General features: G+C 40.8%; 1 protein-coding gene and 1 long non-coding RNA gene across 3 annotated transcripts; one reads left to right on the plus strand and one right to left on the minus strand.

Annotated features, from left to right (window-relative positions):
- Nucleotides 1–11,770: 11,770 nt before the first annotated feature.
- Nucleotides 11,771–13,986, minus strand: LOC118489080. Of its 2 annotated transcripts, XR_004886103.1 has the most exons (3): nucleotides 13,515–13,985; nucleotides 12,922–13,416; nucleotides 11,771–11,858 (listed from the first exon to the last, which is right to left on the minus strand). It is a non-coding gene; the product is annotated as an uncharacterized LOC118489080 (long non-coding RNA). The 2 variants fall into 2 exon arrangements; XR_004886102.1 differs by lacking the exon at nucleotides 11,771–11,858 and having other exon boundaries at nucleotides 12,747–13,416; nucleotides 13,515–13,986.
- Nucleotides 13,987–18,457: 4,471 nt separating this feature from the next.
- LOC110922110 (60S ribosomal protein L38) lies at nucleotides 18,458–20,029 on the plus strand. Its single transcript, XM_022166439.2, has 3 exons — nucleotides 18,458–18,574; nucleotides 19,579–19,762; nucleotides 19,839–20,029. Exons 1-3 carry the CDS (start codon nucleotides 18,572–18,574, stop codon nucleotides 19,859–19,861), a joined length of 210 nt encoding a protein of 69 aa, XP_022022131.1. The 5' UTR covers nucleotides 18,458–18,571; the 3' UTR covers nucleotides 19,862–20,029.
- The last annotated feature ends 1,534 nt before the right edge of the window (nucleotides 20,030–21,563 follow it).

Genomic DNA, 21,563 nt, shown 5'->3' on the forward strand with positions numbered 1-21,563 from the left:
TTTAATACCACGGGATTTCCTGCCTCGTGGCTTTGGACCTGGTCAAACCAGGGCCGAGGGCCGTGACATATACCCGTCGGGCTCGGGTATTTTTGTCATCCCTATCTGATGCCCCATTGTAGACGCGCGTGGCCTTGGTCTGTAAGACTCATGATTTCTTTGCAAGCGGTTGAAAACTGAAAAACCTTCGTCTTCTTGCCAAGTAGGATTATCGGGATCTGTGTCATCCCACTCATTGTTCATGTTGCGCGGTCCTAGCTGGCTGTGAACTGGACGCCTGTGTTGCACATTAGATGGATGGTCATAGTGACTGCCTGTCTCCCCATATGTGTCGCGTGTGTCATGCACGCTCGGTCTTTTTTTGTGGAGGAGGCCCGTTGAATTGCCCTTGTATGTTTTGTTGAGGGGGTGTCTGGCGCGCCCCCTGGGTTGGACCTGGAGGTGTAACCAAGGATGGTTCCGCTTGCAGAAGCGCCTGTTGTGCACTTAAAGACTGGTAAGCAGCATTTATAGTAGCAATCTGCTTGGCGTACCAGGAAGATAAGGTTTCGCCTTCTGGTAGCCCTAATAACGCCGAAATGTTCGGGTTTGGGGCTAAGTTTGACGGACCATCGATATTGCTTGTTGGGGTACCCGTTTGAGTGATGCGAGTGATACTCGCGCGGGGTCCCCTAGTGTTTGTTGCTTCGCCTTCGACTAACTCGTCAATAGGATGGAGTTGGACGTGCGAGTTGTCCTCCCTCGCTCCCACGTTAGAGTGTGTACCGAAACCGAAATCGGGGACTCCCTGACCAGCCATGATCGAGAGGGTAGAAAAAGCTCAGAAAAAAGAAGATGAAGTGATTGCAAAAAATTGGTGGGCGCCAATGAATAAACACGTAACTAATTTTAGGTTTATTAGTTGGGTTTATGTTTCAAACATAAGGGTTAATCTTCTTAATCCTTCCTGAGCTCGAGTGTGGTCCTTCCTGCAAAACAGTAACACCCCGTTAAGCTCGTTAAGAGGGGAATATGGGGGTTTCCCTCTTAACCACTCTCCGGCGTGAAAATAAGTAACTGCTTTTAAGAAAATAAGTGTGTGTTAAGAGTGAGATTATAGAGACCAGAATGTTTAACATGTGTGTGAAGGTTCCTATTTATAGCCGGAGTGGTGAAGGAGGAGATGGGTTGATGGGCCCTGGGCCGGAAGGCGACAACGGGGAATATCCTCTTTGTCTCTCTGGTGACGACCGTTAGTGACTTCTAGAAGATCTTCGGTGCTGGCGCACCTTGATTGCAGCCACGTGTCCGGGTTGTCGTCCCTGTTGTCCTTCTGACATCAGTAGGTGAGGGGAGATCATGGGGCAGTTGTCGTCGTCCCCTGATTGGTGCCACGTAAGCATCCTTGTGTATCTTTTGTCTCATGCACGATTTTTAATCGTGGAGCACGATAGGGTACAGCCTGCTGGACGCTGATTGGCTCATTCTTCTGCCACTTGTACCTTTGATGCTTCCTGGAATGGCCCTGCGCCGCTACCTTCACGCGACCTTTGGTGTGTGTTCAACTAGCCGACGCATGGCTTAGGGGTTGAGGGCTCTTATCCTGGATGCTAAGTGTGAAAGCTGATGTTACATCTTGCTTGGACCTCGCGCGCGGCTTAGGTATTGCCTAAGTAGTCCGCGAGGAGTCTGCAGATTAATCAGATTAGTGGATAAGAAGTATGGTTCAGCGTGCGACCAGACTGGTCTGAGCCGCTTTTTGGGACCATACTCCTTTAGTATGAAAAAGTTAACCGCAGTATGTTGATCAACTTGGTTTCACTATAAAGTCTAGAGTCATTTACATATCTTATGGTCAACTTTTAAACTTATGTAGTTAGAATTAAGGTTAGTGTAAAATCCCAAGTCAAAGTGAATAAAGGTTAGCACAAACTCTTTTATGATGTTTTTTTTTTTAACGGCCAATAAACTCAATCCCGAGTACTCTTGGGGCATCCACTGGACAAACGGAATATTCCGAGAGTAACCCGAATCCACCACCAATTCCGGGGAAAACCTGGTAACCCACCCGCCCGTAGACACGACGGTGAAATTACCGGTAAAACCCGTTTGACTCAAGGATCCAACCCAGGTTTCCCTGGGTCTCCTATCATTGCCCACCAATGCCTCACTCTGCACCAAGTGAGAGTCAAACCTGCATCTCTCAAGAGAAATGCTAGTCCTCCACCACTTGATCTAGAGATCATTAGTTTTTTGGTAAGTATGTAGACTTAGTAAATGATCATTGTATGTCACTTAGTTTAAGGCCAGTCTCTACTCACTATTCCACAATCAAGCACCTAATTATCCGAAGATTAAATGATAATGTCTACATTTTGCAAGCACAACAATTTGAAGATTATGTGGCAAAAAATTTTACGAGAATTTTGATCTTCCATTGAAGATTAATTATTTAGTCGGTATCGGTTCAATATGATACCGGGATACTGATTCTGGATAAATGAAGTTCATTTCTATTATCTCTATTCATGACACCTCCATAATTTGTTTGAGTTACAACATGAAGTATTTGATGAAAACGGTGACCAACAACAACGGATCAAGAATTGTTTTCGCTTTGGCCTTACGATGTCATACACTTGCAACAAATTTAACAGGTGTATTTCACCCCAAAATATGCGGTGTTACTTGAATTGTCATATACATATACGGTACATGTATAACCTCATTCTTCTTGTATATGTAAATTATATTACCTTCACGTTAATAACTAATCGACACAAAATTTAAAAACATGTAAACAAATTAGTTTGATAATTTTTTTTATGTATATAAGCCGTAAAGACACAAAACTTTAAACATGTGAATCATTTGCTATAAGAAAAAAAGTAAGTATTATATTTGTTATTTTATTGTTGGTAAATAATAATAATTTAGGATTCTGTAAAGGACCATTTTCCTAATTCTATATTCGTTGCATAAAAATATAAAAGTTGATAACAAACTTTTCATGAAAATTACATTAGTTTATAGTATTAAATAGGTGTAGGGTTAGCCGTTGTATGTGTGGAATTTGATATGATATAGTGGGTGATTGGTGGCTCAAAGAAAGAGAATACGCACATGCATTTGAACGTAAAAGAGGGGAAAAGTCCTGATTTTATGTCTAAAAGTCAGCAACACTCATAAATAGCATTAATTTCTTTTTTGCTTCTACAGATTCGGCTCTCTTTTAGTTTTTCTGCCAAAAATCTCATTAATTTTCTTTTAACAACAAATTTGGGTCACTGACGAATCACTAGAGTATTATCGTGTCACTAGCGGAATCACTCGATCATATTCATCTCCACTAGGCATAATGTCTATACACCAATTCAGGAGGAAACTTAATAAATATGGGAAAAACACTCTTTGTGGGAATCAAACCTAGGACCAGGGCCGTCTCCGAGAATGATAAAAAAAATTGGGCCCCGGGCGAAACAAGAAAAATTGGTATAATATAAACTCATCAAATATATATCAAGAAACCACAATACGACATACTAATCATGGGGTTTGAACTCATGACCTCAAGATTATAACCCAAAACATTAACTAATTAATCATATAATCATCTTGTTAATAAGATCAAAGAGTCAATTAATTAAGTGAATTGATAGTTTAAAACATTTTAGGAAATAAAAAATGCATGGGATTAACTGAAAATTGTTTAGAAAATAAAAATGTAAAGAAAGGGTTTAGAACTTATGACCTTGGTTTTCAAATTTGAGTATCTTAACCATTGAACTAGCTTCATTTTTGTTACTAAAGTCATTTATTAAACATTTAAGATAACAGTGTTCATTTAAAAATCTTGACCCTAAATTTTTGTTGGGCCCTATAAACCTTTTGGGCCTTGGCGTTTGCCCGGGCTGCTCAGCCCACAAAGCCGGCCCTGCCTAGGACCTATTGGTCCCAAAGTCTTATCTCACTCTCAAGATGCTAAAAATCTCATTAAGTAAAGCGTTACGTTGTTGCATAGTTATAACTTATAATATTTTCGGATTGAATTAATATGAGCCAGACAAGTTGCTTAATTATACCATCCCATTTTTGGGCATTGTGAAGGCTTTTATTTTTCATTGAACAATTTGTTAAATTTGATTATTTTGTATGACTAATCATGTTTTTGGATTAATAAGACAATTGTTTAAGATATCGAGGTCCTCAATAACAACTTTGGGTTATGACTCTTAGGTCATCCAGTATGGGATCATCAGAGGATCATGAAGGTGTCACCTAGGACCATCAGACTCCCCAACAACGTACCCTTTGAATCTAGGACCATCCCACGATCTCCACGACCCACTGACTTTTTTTTTTTAATTTCTTTTTAATTTTACCCCCCTCCCCTCCCTTCTCTTGTTTTTTCTCTAAATTAAATAAAAAACAAGATAGAGATAAGGGGGAGGGCCATTAAAATATATGTACCTCTTAGTGAATGTGTGTCGGTTATTTATATTTAACAGTGTAAACTAACGTATCTTCAAAAGACTAAACGTAGGTTGCAAGGTACGTAAATAGGCTGGAAGCTGCCCAGTAAATGCATTAGTGGAATTTGCAACTCCATGCATGAAGTTTAGTAGTCTGTTTATGTAATCATTTGTTTATCCGATCCATCTGTGGATCTTTATACACTTTGGTCTATATAATATTTTTGAACTTTGGACACTTGTAATTTGTAATAATTATTTTTATACTCCCAAGACTTTCACTGTGATATTTGTGAATATCTGTATCAATTAGTCATATACCCTAAGTCCGGGCCAAACGAAAAATCAGGGTGTGAAAACATTTTCTTGAAGGAGGGGTGGGGGGTGTTGTGGCACCATTTTGTCAAAACATATTTAATGACTTTTCGAATAAGCCATTATATAGGGATGTTTCTAAAAGTATTTAAAAATGTTATAAACTATCAGGATCACCAGTCATATAGAGATCATAAGTGGGTCTAAAACTGATGGGACGACCCTTCTTACTGTCTAAACGTGATTACTTTTAACAAATTACATAGACTATTTGTGCAATTAAATTTACATTTATGTCATGGGTTGCTTCCGGTACAAACCATATTTATCCTACAAACCGTAAGAACAGATCCTAGCACTTAAAAAAAATTAAACTAACACATACCAAAATAATATATACATAAAAATAGCACTTTTGAAATATATTAGCACATGAAAATTAATCAAGATAATTGATTTCAGCACATATTTGAATGATATCAACACTTTTATTAATCAACACATTAAAAACAAAAAATAAAAAGATCCAAATAAAGTATTAATTGCTTGTTAGCATATTTATAGGGAATTCAATATAATTGAGATTATTTAAAATATTATTTTATCATTTCTCTATAATTGGTTGGATGACACGTGACATTTTTAAATGGTTCTTACAGTTTGTATATGAAATGTGGTTTGTATTTGATCCTACTCCTTTATATCACTACATTTATCAAATGTTAAATAAGTCAACAAGCGTACCATATTTAACAAACTACATAAGACCATCTGTTATAGTTAGTGAGTTTTTTTTGGAAGAACGACTTTCTTGTATTAGGCTACCGCACTCCTCAAATTGGAGAGCCCCGTTGCTCCACTCCGGCCAGGCTATGTTGTCTTAACCGGACCCATGTTGGCTTCAGAGTTTGGCTTAGGTGTTCCCCCGGGAACCACTCCGCCAGCTGCCACTTGACACTCGTGCCACCACAAGAGCAAAACTCTCTAGTGTAACACACGGTGGGACGAAAAACCCGGGTGGGCTCAGGATAGAGCCTGGCTCCTCAGCAAGGAGGCTAGGCTCTATCATTGCCTAATCCACAAAACTAACACAAGTAGAGATTAAACTTGGGTCTCCATTGAAGAACCCAAGTCTCCCTATCACTTGGCCACAAGTGGTGATAGCAGATAGTAAAAGGCATGCCAAGTATGCTAAGGGTGATCACACTTACCATCACTTGGGAGTTGGGGTATTATGGTTAGTGAAAGGTGAAATGTGAGTGTTTTTAGTGCATACTGTTAATTATTTTCCAACAATAATGTTAATTATTATAAACAATTACTTATCATTCGAAATGTCAATCCATACACATGTCAAAACTGCTTACGAGACCAAAAATAATTTTTTAAACAATTGACGAGGTGTGACTCGCATCGGTCAATCCGACCCGGTTACAACCTATTATTTTAATGTAAATATAAATGATTATTCTAGAATTTTCCATATCTGCATGGAAGTTACACAACCAAATCTCCAACTTTTCGGGAAGATCATGTAAATCTCTAACTTATCGGAATATATCCTAGGTTAGAGGAAACCCTAAGGGAGAACCTATAAATAGAGGTAAACGTATAAGGTATGATCATCTTACTCTCATATAACTTCTTCTCCTCAATTTCCTTTACTCCCAAAAACCGAGACTTATTCTCACGCTGGAGGGTGGTTACAGGAATAACCCCATTCCTGTAACGAGTCCTAACGGTGTTTCTGTTTTGCAGCCAAGCGTTCGGGTCACTAATCATTGAAGCCCTAGCCCAAAATCACTACGTAGGTCAGTGTTTCTTCATTGGCGCCATCCGTGGGACCTATTCAGTGACAGAACCTCATGGCAAGTGATCAGAACGTAGCAGATCAAACGATGACAAACAATAACTTGGCGTTGGGGGCGAGCCTCGGTGCCGTACCACAGTCTTCCCCAGCCATTACGAGGTCGCTAGACCCAGAGTTCGAGGCAGAAGGACCACCGCCAGGTTTTGACAACATCACCATCGTCTCTTCCCAGACTGTGGTGACGAGTCCGTTCCTTTACATGCCCTCACAACTACAATCAAGGGAGTTGGGGGAGCTAACGGTAATATGTTCACCCCAACGATAACTACTAATACACAGGCTTCACGCCTCTCTTCCGTCCCTGTCATCGCATCGGCGAGCCCCAGCACCATCGTATCACAAACTAGCATGCCTCAATACTACCAACCGCTGGTTTCCAACTCGATGCCGCCGCTATACTCAGCGGCGCTCACGGCGGCATTATCAACACCGCCTCACCAGCCGGTCGTCATGCCGGCCGGAATAATGAACGCCCCCGTCACACCAGGAAACCAAGTATACTTCCCTGGGTATTGTTATGCACCCCCTTATGGGTACTTACCCCCGTACGGGGGTTCGGCGTATCCGCTCCAGGGAACCACGCAGGGTAGCACTCAATCGCCATACGCGGCTTACATGCCGCCCTGGTGGAATGTCCCAACGCCACAACCGATTTATACTCAGACTCCGCCTACGGCTGAGCCTGTGTACGACAGGGGAAACACAGTCAGGCCCCGGGTGTCCCCATTAGGAAACTCCAACCCTATAGTGGGAACTGTCCCGGGTATGGACGCCCCACCAGCACAGCCTACAAATGTGGAAGAAGATGAACTTACCAGACCGTACAAGCCAGTAGACGCGACGTTCCGGTCTAAATTCACTCGAAGGATTGCCGAAGCGCCTATCAAGGAAAAACCCAAAATGCCCCAAACGGTTGGCAAGTATGATGGTCTCGCCGACCCGGATGATCATCTCAACTTATTCAAGAGCGCCGGCGAAGTGGCCTGTTGGTCCATGCCCTTATGGTGCAAAATGTTCGTACAAACGCTAGTGGGCGCGGCCCGAGTCTGGTGGGATAGCCTGCCCACAGGCGAAATAAACAGCTTTGAAGATTTAGAATCAAAGTTTATCTTACAGTTTAGCCAGCAGCGCAGACACACGAAAGATAGAAACGAGCTCCTTCACATCCGTCGGCGGGACAATGAGACGGTAGAAAATTTTATCATCAGGTTTAACAAGGAAAGCCTGGCGATCCCAGGCGTGACGAATGATCTGGCATGTGGAGCTTTCCTCCAGGGAGTCAATGACGACGAGTTGCTGAGAACGCTACATGGAAAGGATGGCGTACCCCCGACCATCGATGAAATACTGCCAATAGCCAAAGTATATGTTATACAAGAGAAGGCGGTAGCAGCCACCCACGCAGCCAATAGGAAGAAAGAAGCCCTAAAGAATCAGGAGGAAAAAGATCACCGGGGATCTAAAAGCAAAAATAGGGGGGACCGATACCAGAGAAACGACAAAGACTCGCGGTATGACAGGCACCGAAACTCCTATTCAAGAAATGAGCCATCGAAACCTCGATCCGAATATCCCAACTTAAGCAAGACACCGGCTGAAATTTTAGCCTCAGAAAACCTCAGGCTTAACCCACCAAAACCATTGAAAGATAACCCTAACAAGGATACGAGTAAATACTGTGAGTACCACAAGGGGAGCGGGCATGACACCAACGATTGTTTTCAGCTTAAGAAGCAGATCGAATACTTTGTAAAGTCGGGAAAATTGGCACACTTAGTACGAGACATCAAGCAAGGCCCGCCTGTCGTCAAAGAAGAAAATGACAAGGCGGGAGGCAAGAGGCCGCGTGAATTGAACATGGTGCACGCGGATATGGGAAGGGGGCAAAACGGAGTTTCTCCACGCTCGAACCTTGGATGTTGGCAACAATGACCATAGAACCTCTGATGGAAGACTTGCACCTCACTACAGATGCCCTGATCATATCTGCGGCAGTAGGAGACTACCACATGAGGCGAATCCTATTCGACACCGGGAGCTCGGAAGACATTATCTATGAACATTGCTTCAACAGAATGCAACCAGAAGATAGAAAGTTGCTCGAATCAGTACACGCCCCCATCAAAGGGTTCACGGGGGAAAAGGTAGACCCTATTGGTCAAATCACTTTCCCGGTAACTTTTGGGCAGTCACCCAAAGAAAGAACCATACTACTAACCTTCCTTGTGGTTCGCGCTGAGTCGTACCACAATGTGATAATCGGAAGATTCAACCTGGGGAAATTGGATGCCATAGTCTCCACGGAAAGAGGCTTCATGAAGTTTCCCACACCGCGAGGTATCGCCACTGTGTTTCGTGACAAGATTGGAGAAGTACTATGTACCAAACGATGCCGCCAAGGGCCCACCGGAGCCACGGGCCCAGAAAGATGGGTACTAAGCACACGCCATCCGAACCAGATGGTCACAATCGGGGACACTTTGTCTCCAGAAGTTAGAAACGACCTGAATCAACTGTTAAAAAGAAATGTGGACATTTTCGCTTTTGAGCATTCTGACATGACAGGAGTCCCCCGTAATAAAGCATAACACAAGCTCGCCACACTCCCAGGCGTTAAGCCGGTTGCTCAAGGTAAACGTAGCATGGCCCCGGACCGACGGGCAGCGGTCGTCAAGGAAGTACGAAAATTAGTGGAAGCTGGAATCCTTAGGGAAACGCAATACCATACATGGGTATCCAACCCGGTTATGGTAAAAAAACCAGATGGCACGTGGCGAATGTGCATCGATTTCAAAGATTTAAATAAGGCGTGCCCAAAGGATGCATACCCGCTACCCGAGATTGACTTAAAGGTCGACTCCCTGGTACCCTATCGATTCAAATGTTTCCTGGACGCGTATAAGGGATACCATCAGATTAAGATGTCCAAAGAAGATGAAGAAAAAACAGCGTTTCACACCGATGTGGGCATCTTCTGTTACACAAAAATGCCTTTTGGCCTACGAAACGCAGGAGCTACCTATCAGAGGCTAATGGACAAGGTGTTCGAGACACAGACTGGGCGAAATTTGGAGGTCTATGTAGACGACCTTGTAATTAAAAGCAGCGAAGAAAAGCAGATGTTAGCAGATATCGAAGAAACTTTCCAGCGGCTTAGAGAATACAACATAAAATTAAACCCAAAGAAATGCTCTTTCGGGGTGGAAGAAGGAAAGTTCTTGGGTGTAGTAGTCACCCGAGATGGTTTTAAAGCCAACCCAGAGAAGGTAGCCGCCATAGCGCGAATGCCTTCCCCACGAACACTGAAGGAAGCTCAAGCCCTAAATGGGCGATTAGTAGCGATCAACAGGTTCTTAGCAAGACACGCCGAAAAATCATTACCTTTCATAAAAACGTTAAAAGATTGCCTCAACAAGAAAAACTTCAAATGGACCAACGAAGCAGAGCAAGCTTTGCAAGACATGAAACGTTTCATAGAGGGGTTACCCATGCTGACAACGCCAAGGCCCAATGAAGTACTAAAGATGTACTTAGCGGCAGCTCATACGGCGGTAAGTGTTGTGCTCATGGTCGAACGGGATGGAAAGCAAACACCGATATATTACATAAGCCGGGTGTTAGCGGGACCTGAAACGCGGTACCCCACACTGGAAAAACTAGTCTTAGCACTGGTACACGCCACAAGGCGACTGAGAAGATATTTTCAGGCACATCGCGTGCAAGTCCTAACCAATTACCCGCTGCAACAAGTCCTGCACAAGCCGGAGATTTCTGGCAGGTTGGCCAAGTGGGCTATTGAACTTGGCGCCTTGGATATTGAATATCAGAAGCGAACGGCAGTCAAGGGGCAAGTGATTGCTGATTTTCTACCCGAAATACCGGAAGGAGAAGCTATTGTGGACCCAGTCGTCCAGGACATCCCGGAATCCAGCACTGCCCGGCAGACTTGGAAGCTATACACTGATGGATCATCTAGTGGAAAGGGATCTGGCGCCGGCTTAATTGTCATACCCCGAAATATCAGAGCTGGCATGACTGGACCGGTATCTTCATTGCACAGCGGAAGCAAATAAGCTAAGACTTCTAAAAAATGAACACCGCTAAGTACTCGAATTCCCATGGGTTCTCCTATTCCAACCGTTCCATAGCTTTGAAAATTCAACCTGAGAAAGAACATGCGAAAAAGTCAACATAAAGTTGAGCGAGTTCATAGTTTTTTTTTGAAAAAGATTTTAAACAAATCTTTTTGTATACCGGTTTAAAAGCTGTTGAGAAAATATAGAAAAATCATTTTCTCGGCATGATATATGAAAGTTGTGAGTCTAGCCCAAAAGAGTATTTGTAAGCAGGACCAACACGTCCTCTTACTTGTATATAAGTTGAAAACATTATCAAAGTTTGTAAATACATGTATTACGAGTTTGCGTCAAATGAATATTAAAAACATTTGAAAGTTATAGTGTTGTAAGTTGGTATGTAAAGCGTCTATGAACATGTTGATCATTAATGTTTCGCGAGGACATTAATATATGCGACGACATAGGAGGTACTCAACCCGCGTAGGCAATTTAAGTGTCGAACTCTCGACGCTGGACACAACAGCACTCTAAGTGGTCACCCATGGACCGTGAGTGGGGCTCGCCCGTACCCATTAGATCTAACCTTTGTTCCTTGGTCCTCAAAAGGATTAATGGCACCTCAGTTACAGCCTATGCTCACATGATCTAAGAGTTCATTTCATAACTTAATCATACCTAAGTTTGACATGTATTTTCCCCCGAAAGTTGTAAACCGAAATGTTGAAAGAAAAGGGGGACATGATCTCACTGAGTTATCTCGTTTTTCGTACGCAGGCCAACCCAGTCCCGTTGTTGTAACTAGGACATTCTCGTCTCTAGTTATGAAAATCATGCACGTTTGCGAAAATACGCGTTTGTTTTGTAAAACCGGTATGTTTAGTATGAACCTTTCGTAAACCATTCGAGTTCGTTGAAATTCATTTGCAATATGGTTTATAAATATGTGTTTTCGTTCATCGAAATAGTGTTTTCTTTTGCAAAAACTTGCATGTCTTTCCACCCCCGAAAACATTTATAAAATGTAAAGCCGTAAAAAGTGGGGGTTATGAACTCACCTTGACAATCCTGTGCAAAGCTAGCTTAACGTGATTCCGTAGTGTCATCCCACGAATGTGAACTCGCTAGCGTGCAACTAAAGCATTCCTAATCAAGGAATAATTATAAGTTTCTAACTAAATTGACGTAGCTAAACTACGTGTCCGAGCTCTACCGAGTCGTTAACAAAACGACTCTACGAAGGAAGGTGTGAATATTTTTGTTTTGAAATAACCAAACTATTGTTAGTTGATCCCGTTTATGATTGGGATAAAACTAAGTCTCGGAAACGACTTAGTTTTTCCGAGTGATTTAGAATATATATATTTATATATAACCAAATATAAATATATACCTGCGATGTCGTGTTGGTTGTGAAGTAGAAAGCGTATGTGAATAGTAGTACGACTCTTTCGAAATGTCGTATATGACATGGTAGTATACCGTTGTAATTTGCGTAGGATGGAAACAAATAGATATATATATATATATATATATGTGTGTGTGTATATATATATATATAAAAAACTTGACGTCTAAAACGAATATTAAGCGTTTGAAATAGTTTAAAAACTATATTTAGTTTGTAAGAGAGTTTAAGGTCGGCGTTTTAAAATAAATATAAACGATTATCTTTATGTTATAAAATAAAACGAAGTAACTATGTTCGAAATAAATATAAACAATTACATTTATTTTATAAAAACGTTCAAGATAAATATATACGTTATATTTATTTTACATAAGTATTCATGCTTCGTTAACTAGTAATTTGTGTTTTGTCAAAGTGTCGTAAGGTCGTTTTATAAATCACAAAGTGTCGCCAAAATTTAATGTACCTTTATATTCGTTTTGTAAAAAAAACTTGAACTTCAATATATATCGTTCTTACAATATAATAAGTTTTGTGTTACGGGTTTTTAGCGAAGATCGGACAGAGTTTCCTCTGTTTTAGGACGATCCCGACAACTAACGTGTCGATTTATTTTGTCAAAATTCAACAATGTTTCACAACCATTATATATAAAGTTTACGCCAAGTATATCAAAACGTCAATTACGAAACCAAATCACTAATGTAAAACCGTTAGTTAGTCGGGTCGAGCTCGGTTCGCGTAGACTAATAAAATCTAAAAATAACATACAAATAATTTGCTATGTTTAAGCTTTACCGAGCCTCGTGGCGACTCATTTGACCGGAGTTTGACCGAGTTGACTCGGTTTGACCGAGTCAACCGAACCGCTCCCTAATCTGACCAAGTTGACTGAACTACATTCGACATTGACCCGCACCAAACTGAGCTGACTCGGACCGAGGTTGCTGTTATCCGTCTTGAGTGGCTTTGACTGTGTTGACTTCTGTTGACCAGCGTTGACTGAGTCGACCCGGTTTGACCCGAGTCGACCGAACCGAGACTGAGACCCAAACCAAACTGACAGTATGAACCGAGCCGTATCATGGATCTGGAATATTATAACCCTGCTCAAACCAAGAACCCAACACGAATCTGAGCCAGATCTGAACCAAAACTCGAACCGTCACAGAACCTGGAACACGAATCCAAAGCTGAATATGAGAAAAGAAACCCGCTGCCTTGTGACCGATCAAAACATCATTATCAACTGCAGATCTTTACACCTTCAACATCAATAAATCATCATCGTCACTACAACAGCCGAAGATCCAACATCATCATCAACACAACCTGAGCATCAATCGAAAAGAAATGAAAGAAAACAAGGGAAACAGGGTCGGGAGTCTTACCGGAACCCGTCGGACAACAGAACCACCGTTGCCGGTCATCGAAAATCGACTCGACGCCGGTTTCCTGCCACCGTCATCAACCCTCCACCTTCTCTCTCTCCTCGCTCTCTCTTATCCCATCGTCTCTCTCTCCATCTCCCTTTCACCTCGTCGCCACACCGCCACCAGACGATGGTGGTGGTCGACCGTTTCAATTAGAGAAGGTAAACAAGTGTGTGTGTGTGGGGGGGGGGTGTTGTGTCGCTGACTATCGTCTGCCGCCCCAGCCGCCGAGCACCGCCACCTAGGGTGGTGGTCAGCCGGCCTCTTTTGTCTTCGTCGTCAGAGAGAGAGCCGAGAGGGTGGAGATATTAGTGTATGGAGTTTGTTTGTTTGTTTTCTTTTATTTATTTGGTTGACAATCTGCAGAGGAAATGCAAGGGATATGGCTAGGATTTTGACATAATGGAGGATTTAAGGTGTTTGTGGTGATGTTTAGAGTATATGCTGAAGAAAAGGGGATCAGGGGAGAGTTGTGGTGTGCGCTGACTTATTTAGGGTTTCCAATTGACCAAGAGTGAGAAAAGGTGCTTATATACTAGGTCTTTCAAGTGGGCTTGGGCCCCAGGCCCACAAGCCCGTTTCGTGCGACCCGATTCATTTTTAGAGCCCATTTTCGTTCCCGAGCTTCATAAGTTGTCGTAAATAAAATTTTAGTGTCAAAACACTAAAAATTGCATCGGTTATCGATATATATGACGCATAATTTATCGGTTACGTTATAATGCGAAAAAAAAAATTGTTTCATTCGTCGTTTCTTGATCGTTTTTCGATCCGTTTCTAATTACGAATAGTAAAATTTGAAAACGAAGTTAAATATATCATAATATGATAATATTGCGACGTAACTCGAGTCCGATGCTTCCATTTCGTTATTGATTGACGGTGTGCTCTGATTTCTGCGTTTTCCGCTCTCGCTTGCGTTTTGCGCCGTTAGAAAGCGTGATAATTTCGTATAACGGAATCCATAAATTTAAATTATATGTGTAAACTTCGTATTTGTCGGTGTTGTCAGTATTTCGTACGGTTTCAGTCCGTTATCGTTTAAAGCACAACAGTTTTCTCACAAATCCCCATACGCGCACCGCAAGGTTAGATATGCATTCCTAGACGTTCCAAGAGCCTAATTAAGTTAATTCGCGCCTTAAACATTATTTATTATCGCCTTAAACGTTTGTTAATCACGTAATTAGTAGTCGTTAATTACCGGTTGTCACATTAATGCTGATAAGTCCAGATGCAATCAGGCTGATGTACGCCTTACGTTTCGATTTCGAATGTTCTAATAATGAAGCGGAGTACGAGGCACTGCTAGCAGGCCTAAGGATGGCAAAATCCATGGGGGCGGCAAGGGGAATATCACGCCCAACACAGGCAGATTCCTCAACGGAAGTCACAACCACATGGGTCGCCGTATGTTTCTTCCCGGTAAGCTTTATCCGAGCAGGTTTTTTCTCCGATACCGACACGCCGGTATTTGCAACAGCCGACAAGGGGGAGATGTATACAGCTGGGTCCGCCGGTACAGCAGGTAAAATAAATTGCTCAAGGTGCATCCCTAGCACATCAAGCTCTCCTTCGTCCAACACGCGGTCGGCAGACCTCAACGCGAGATGCCGCGGAGGATCAATGCAGTCAAACATACTCCATTCCCCTGTGTAGCGTGTGGGCATTTTAATAAAAAAAGAAAAGAAAACAACAACACAGATTACTAATGACAAGTAAACATACCTGCATCATCCCTTTGGAACGAAGGGTAACGCCGGATATCAGGCCACAACAAGCTCATGCCCGCCATCACCAAAGCACCTTCAGGGATAATCGTACACTCGAAGGGCGGCCACACAACTTCGTGTACAGAACATTCGATACATACGCATCCTCAGACGGACCATCGTCTTTCACTTTATCCTTTGGCCCTTTCTCTCTCCAGTACATTTCACCAGGGATAACAGCGGTGTCAATGTAGAAAAACTTTTTCTTCCAATCTTTGTCCCTAGAACTGGTAGGAATATCCCTAAGGCACGACGCGTCAGTATCTCTCCGGTCAAAGGTAAAGAAAGGAGATTTCCACACAAGCACGAAGAAAGCCCTAAACACAACCAGTTCCGGGATGTGGCCTAGGGCAATGCAGACAAACTCGAATTGCCGAAGTTTCACTAAACCAAGGGGATGTAATTGCGATATGTGAATACGGTAATAGTCGAGCACCGATTTAAGAAACTTGGTGATGGGTAGCCGGAAATTACAGAACTTGAAGAAATCACTAAACAATGTGATTTTACCCGACTTCAAGGGAAATGCAGTGTCGGTTTTGGACGGCAGAACAGGGTTCCATTCCGCCCGGATACCATAATCTTGAACAAGGTTGTTGTACGACGTCACGCCCCACTTACAGAACAGCACGTCGGTAGTGGCGGCAGTGGAAGAAGACGATTCACTAGGTTTCGAGGCCATTTTTCAGAAAGAATGACAAGAGAACGATTTGGGGGAGAGAGATTTGAACTCTCACATATAGAGTTGTTATTTATACGCAAAGGCAACTTTTCAAATTCAAAAAGACGTACGGACGGAAATACGTGTCCATACAGGGTAAGGACAGTTGTCATCCCAATGATGACCCAACTGTCACATCCTATCTTTTTGCCGTCATTTCCCCAAAACGTAACGGCACTAAGCCCAACGAATTTGGCAATACGCATAGTATAATAACTTTTCCTTTTCTCTCTCTTAGTCCGAGCTAATGAAAATCTTTCCATGAACTCGGACTGGGGGGACATGATGAGGTGTGACCCGCATCGGTCAATCCGACCCGGTTACAACCTATTATTTTAATGTAAATATAAATGATTATTCTAGAACTTTCCATATCTGCATGGAAGTTACACAACCAAATCTCCAACTTTTCGGGAAGATCATGTAAATCTCTAACTGATCGGAATATATCCTATGTTAGAGGAAACCCTAAGGGAGAACCTATAAATAGAGGTAAACGTATAAGGTATGATCATCTTACTCTCATATAACTTCTTCTCCTCAATTTCCTTTACTCCCAAAAAACCGAGACTTATTCTCACGCCGGAGGGTGGTTACAGGAATAACCCCATTCCTGTAACGAGTCCTAACGGTGTTTCTGTTTTGCAGCCAAGCGTTCGGGTCACTAATCATTGAAGCCCTAGCCTGAAATCACTACGTAGGTCAGTGTTTCTTCAACAACCATATTTGCGTTAAAATTATATTAGAATGTTTAGAAAAAAAAATTAAGCAAGACTATTTATTTAGTTTATCTTTTAGAAGCTCAAGATCACAATTTATTTAAGAAAAATCAGATTAAATCTTAGATTAAATATTATAATAAAAAAATATTGCATAAGTGTATTCATTTTATTAACTCAAATATTATGTATAGAGAATCATGCCCAAGATCTTTTTAACGCCATGGACCCATGGTTACATCCATGGTAACCCTTTGATGGTCACACCACGCACCACCAGCTCAGTGTGGTATGATCATGGTATCTACTTGGCTCGTTCACCCTGCACTGCACTGTGGCATGATCATGGTATCTACTTGGCTCGTTCACCCTGCACTGCACTGCTACGGGTCACAACCTCTTTTTTCTTTAACAACTAACATAAAATATCATTAAATAAACTAGCAAGGCACTAGCATAACCAAGCACATGATTGTTTTGGCCACCTTAATAATCAACTCTCCATTGTATTTGGTGCATTTCTTAAAACCATTGGGATTTTTGAATTTATCGAACACTCCCATAATTAGAGGTGCACAAACCAAGTTTTTTCAATATCCGGTTTTGCTAATGGAACCGGTTTCGGGTATGGTCGGGTATCACTTATACCGGGTATTGCAAGAGCCAGTTCCGGTTTCGGTTCCTAGCATAAAAACTGGTTTTTTCAATACCAGGTTCCGTTTATGGAACCGGTTTCGGGTATGGTCAGATATCACTTATACCGGGTATTAAAAGAATTTTTTCCGTTCCTAGTATAAAAACCATACCGAGTATACCCGGTTCCGGGTCGGGTATGGATCTGGTTCTTCAAAAACCGGGTACAATAATCGGCTATTAATAAACCAGGCATTTCAGGTATTAAAAAAAACTTCTTCGAATCTCTTATGGCTAAACTTTAATTTTATGTTGTAGACAAAGCATGCTTCTAAGATAGCTTAACTTTTATTTTTGTTGCAAGCAAAGCATGCTTGTAAGATGGATGGGAATCATGGATTTTATTTTAAGGTTAAAACTTAAACATATGGATATGTTTGTTTTTTTGAGTTAGCTCACGGTTTAAAACTTAGAAATATGATCATATTTGTTATTTTGAGTTAGCTCACAATAAAAAAAAAGTATGATCACACTTTAATGCATCACAATTTTGAGTTAGCTCAGAAAAATTAGTGCATTATAGATTCACACTTTAATGCATCACATATTCACAATCATAGATTCACATTTTAATGCAACAAGTATTCACAGTTTGCTTTTATGTTTTATCATAAGATATATATTAGTTTTCTAACAATGAAAATCACAATATTTCATTATTAAACTATAAAAAGAAAAACATATAACAATTAAAATAAACCGATATTCGGGTATTCGGAAATCCCGGTTCCTGGTATAAAAAAAGTCGGGTACAGGTACAACCCGGTTTCGGGTATTAAAAAACCCGGGTACAGTTTTTTACGTAGAAATCTATACCCTATGCGTACCCGGTGAGTAGGGTCGAGTACAGTTTCGGGTACGAAAAAAACAGTTTTTTTAATACCTGGGCCCCTTTTTTTCCCGGTTCCATTTTTTTTGTGCACCTCTCTACCCATAATGAAACGTGGTTAACGGGCCCAATAACAAAGACGTATTTATTAAGGCCCATAACAAAACACACAAGACCTTTTGCCCATTAGGTTTTATTAGGTTTATAATAAAGCCCTTTGCTTGTTTTCTTTGCAGCATTAGGGTTTCAGTTTCATCTGCCGTCATCTCTCTGTCTCCAAAATGGTAAGCTCTCATCCGTTTTTCTTAGCAATTGAAGCTGAAGATCATGCTGTATTACGTCTTTCTGTTGTTCGATTTGATCTTGTTCTTCAATTTCTGTTCTATGAGTAATTATTCATCTGGATGAATCGGTTTTATCGGCGTTTTTTGTCGTTGACTAATTATCTGCTGATCGATGTTTAGATGCAGCTTTCATATAGCTTTCACAATTTTTATAACGCATAAACAATTTGAAGAATTAGTTCATCTTATTATGTTGAATTTTAGCTTTAAATTCTGCGCATTAGGTTATCATCTTCTGCTCTTTGAGTGATTATTCATCTTGAAGAATCAGTTTTATTGGCGGTTTTTGTCGTTGACTAATTATCTGCTGATTGATGTTTAGATGCAGCTTTCATATAGCTTTCACGATTTTTATAACGCATAAACAATTTGAAGAAATAGTTCATCTTATTATGTTAATTTTGAGTATTACATTCTGCGCATTAGGTTATCATCTTCTGTTCTATGAGTATGTGACCTGTGAACTGAGTAGTGGATCTGAATGCAAAGTTCATACGTGTGATTATTTATCGAATTTAAGTTTTAAATTTTGCAAATTAGGCTATCGTTAGCGATTTTTGTGTTTTTGTTTCTGTGTAATGTTTTTTAGGCTGGATTTGATTTCAATTGTACTCGTTTATCTGCAAATGATTTGTTAACCGGTACCGAAATCCCCAAAAGTGGGTACCGGTACCAAATATACCTGGTACGGTACCGGTATTTTAGTGTAAAAACCGGTAAATACCGGTACCGAACCCGTACCGAACCGGTACCGAAAATGTCAAAAGTCGGTACCGAAAATGTACCCGGTGCCGGTTTCGTAAATTCGGTACCATTTGCTCATCCCAAATTGTCAACACGTTTGTTTTTTGTAGTTTCTGTGTAATGTATTTAAGTTGGATTTGACGTCAATTGAACTTGTTTATCTTCAAGTTGAATCTAACTTTTAAATTGATATTGATCAGCCTAAGCAAATTCACGAGATTAAGGATTTCCTTCTTACCGCAAGAAGGAAAGACGCCAGGTCAGTGAAAATCAAGAGGAGCAAAGATGTTGTGAAGTTCAAGGTCAGGTGCTCAAAGTACCTTTACACTTTGTGTGTCCATGATGCCGAGAAGGCCAACAAGTTGAAGCAATCTCTCCCCCCAGGTTTGTTAGCAGCCTACTTGATTAGTCTTTTTGTTTCCTTGTCGAGTTGGTTACTTATTGATTGTTTATGATGCAGGTTTGAGCGTACAAGACCTTTAAACGGTGATTCTTTTTCGTGTTGGTTTTAAGTTTTGCTTTACTAAAAGGATATTTTGTTGGAATTTAACTTCTGCATTTTAATGTTATTGATGTTCCATTTTAGTTAAGCTTTGTATGAACATGTTGCAGTTTTGGTTATGAGACTGTTTGCTTCTGAAACTAACTGTTTTCGAGTTTGCTGTGCTGTTTCGATACATCTCATGTTTTGAGTTTGGACCTGTTTAGATAGTTACTTGCTTAAATTAAGCTGGTATAAAATTTTAAGTTATGCATAGTAACCTGTATGAGCCTGTGTATGGTTTCTTCACCAATTTGGGACATGGTTTTATAGTCAAAGTATGGGTGTAAGATTACCGAAACCTGTCTCATACGTGATCTACCGACATCCTAGGTAAACGAGTGTGCAAGTATGTACTAACTTAGGCTTGAGAGTAACTGAAGCGCAAGTTGGTTTTTAATGGTTTGAAAACGTTGACTATTCGTTAAAAAATGAGCTACCGAGCTGGTTAAATGTGTAACTGGGATTTTGTGTTCTGAATTTTAATCTCAGTAGAAGATTTGATCCTAGCTGAGGTTTGTCATATATACTTTTGAGCTTGAAGCCCATTTGAGCATCACTTGTTTTGCAGGAAAATACCATATAGCCGTTGCTTTTTCCTGCATCATCTTCGAAGTGTTTCTTTCGTCTTGAATAAGTTAGGGACTGTTTGGCAACTTCTAAATGGTTAAGTGTTGAACCAGTAAGACATTTGAACCATTAAACGCTGAACCAGTAAGATATTCTGAACCATTTAGAGCCCGTAAAATGCTCAACCGTTTAGAGGTAAATGTCTGACCAATTCAGATTAGAGATCTTAATCATTCAGACTCAGTATAATGTTTAACCATTCAGAGGCAAATGTCGGAATCCTTTAGACATCTGTTCTCGAAACAAACAGTCTGAATCATTAAGTGTTGATCGAGTAAGATGTCTGAACTATTATTAGCCTCATTAAAAGCAAAACAAACAACCCCTAAATATACAATGCGACCTCCACAATATTAGAAGTTAGCACAGTAGCACTTTTGGACGTGTTGCATATTTGCCCTTTTTTTGAAGGATTATTAGTTTGTGTCGGTCCTCTTTAACGAGCCTCTTTTACCTCAAAACATGTGTTATGTTAAAACATGAATTTTTAGTAGGGAAGCTCAATGTAGTTAACACTGCATCGCTACCCTTACATTGACATACTTATTTTGACCACATTGATTGATTCTTCTTTTGTGAGGCATGGTGCCTTGATCGGTATTGTTTTTCTACGCCTTAAAGACGATGAATAAAGTAACGAGTCTTATGAGTGCCACCATTTGGTTGTACATGATTCCATTTTCGATTCCTCATATAGGCCCAAAGCCATATATGAGAACACCACTCGTATTGAGCCTTATCCAATTCCACATACAAGATGCCTTTTTTATTTAAACAAGCAAGATACTTGACTACCATTCGTCCAATTGCCGAGAGATATTATTTCATGTTAAAATATTGTTTTTTTAATATTGGATTTAAATAATTTCAACTTTCACCAATTGGCCGATAGGACTTCAACTTTCGATTTGTACCACACCAACTTTCAACTTTTTGGCCGATAGTACTCCCACACTAACCTTGTTTGCTGACATCAATTGCCACACCAACAAACCAGTGCCACGCAATTGCCAT

Source organism: Helianthus annuus, chromosome 17 (assembly GCF_002127325.2).
Source record: "Helianthus annuus cultivar XRQ/B chromosome 17, HanXRQr2.0-SUNRISE, whole genome shotgun sequence".
Classification (NCBI taxonomy): Eukaryota; Viridiplantae; Streptophyta; class Magnoliopsida; order Asterales; family Asteraceae; genus Helianthus; species Helianthus annuus.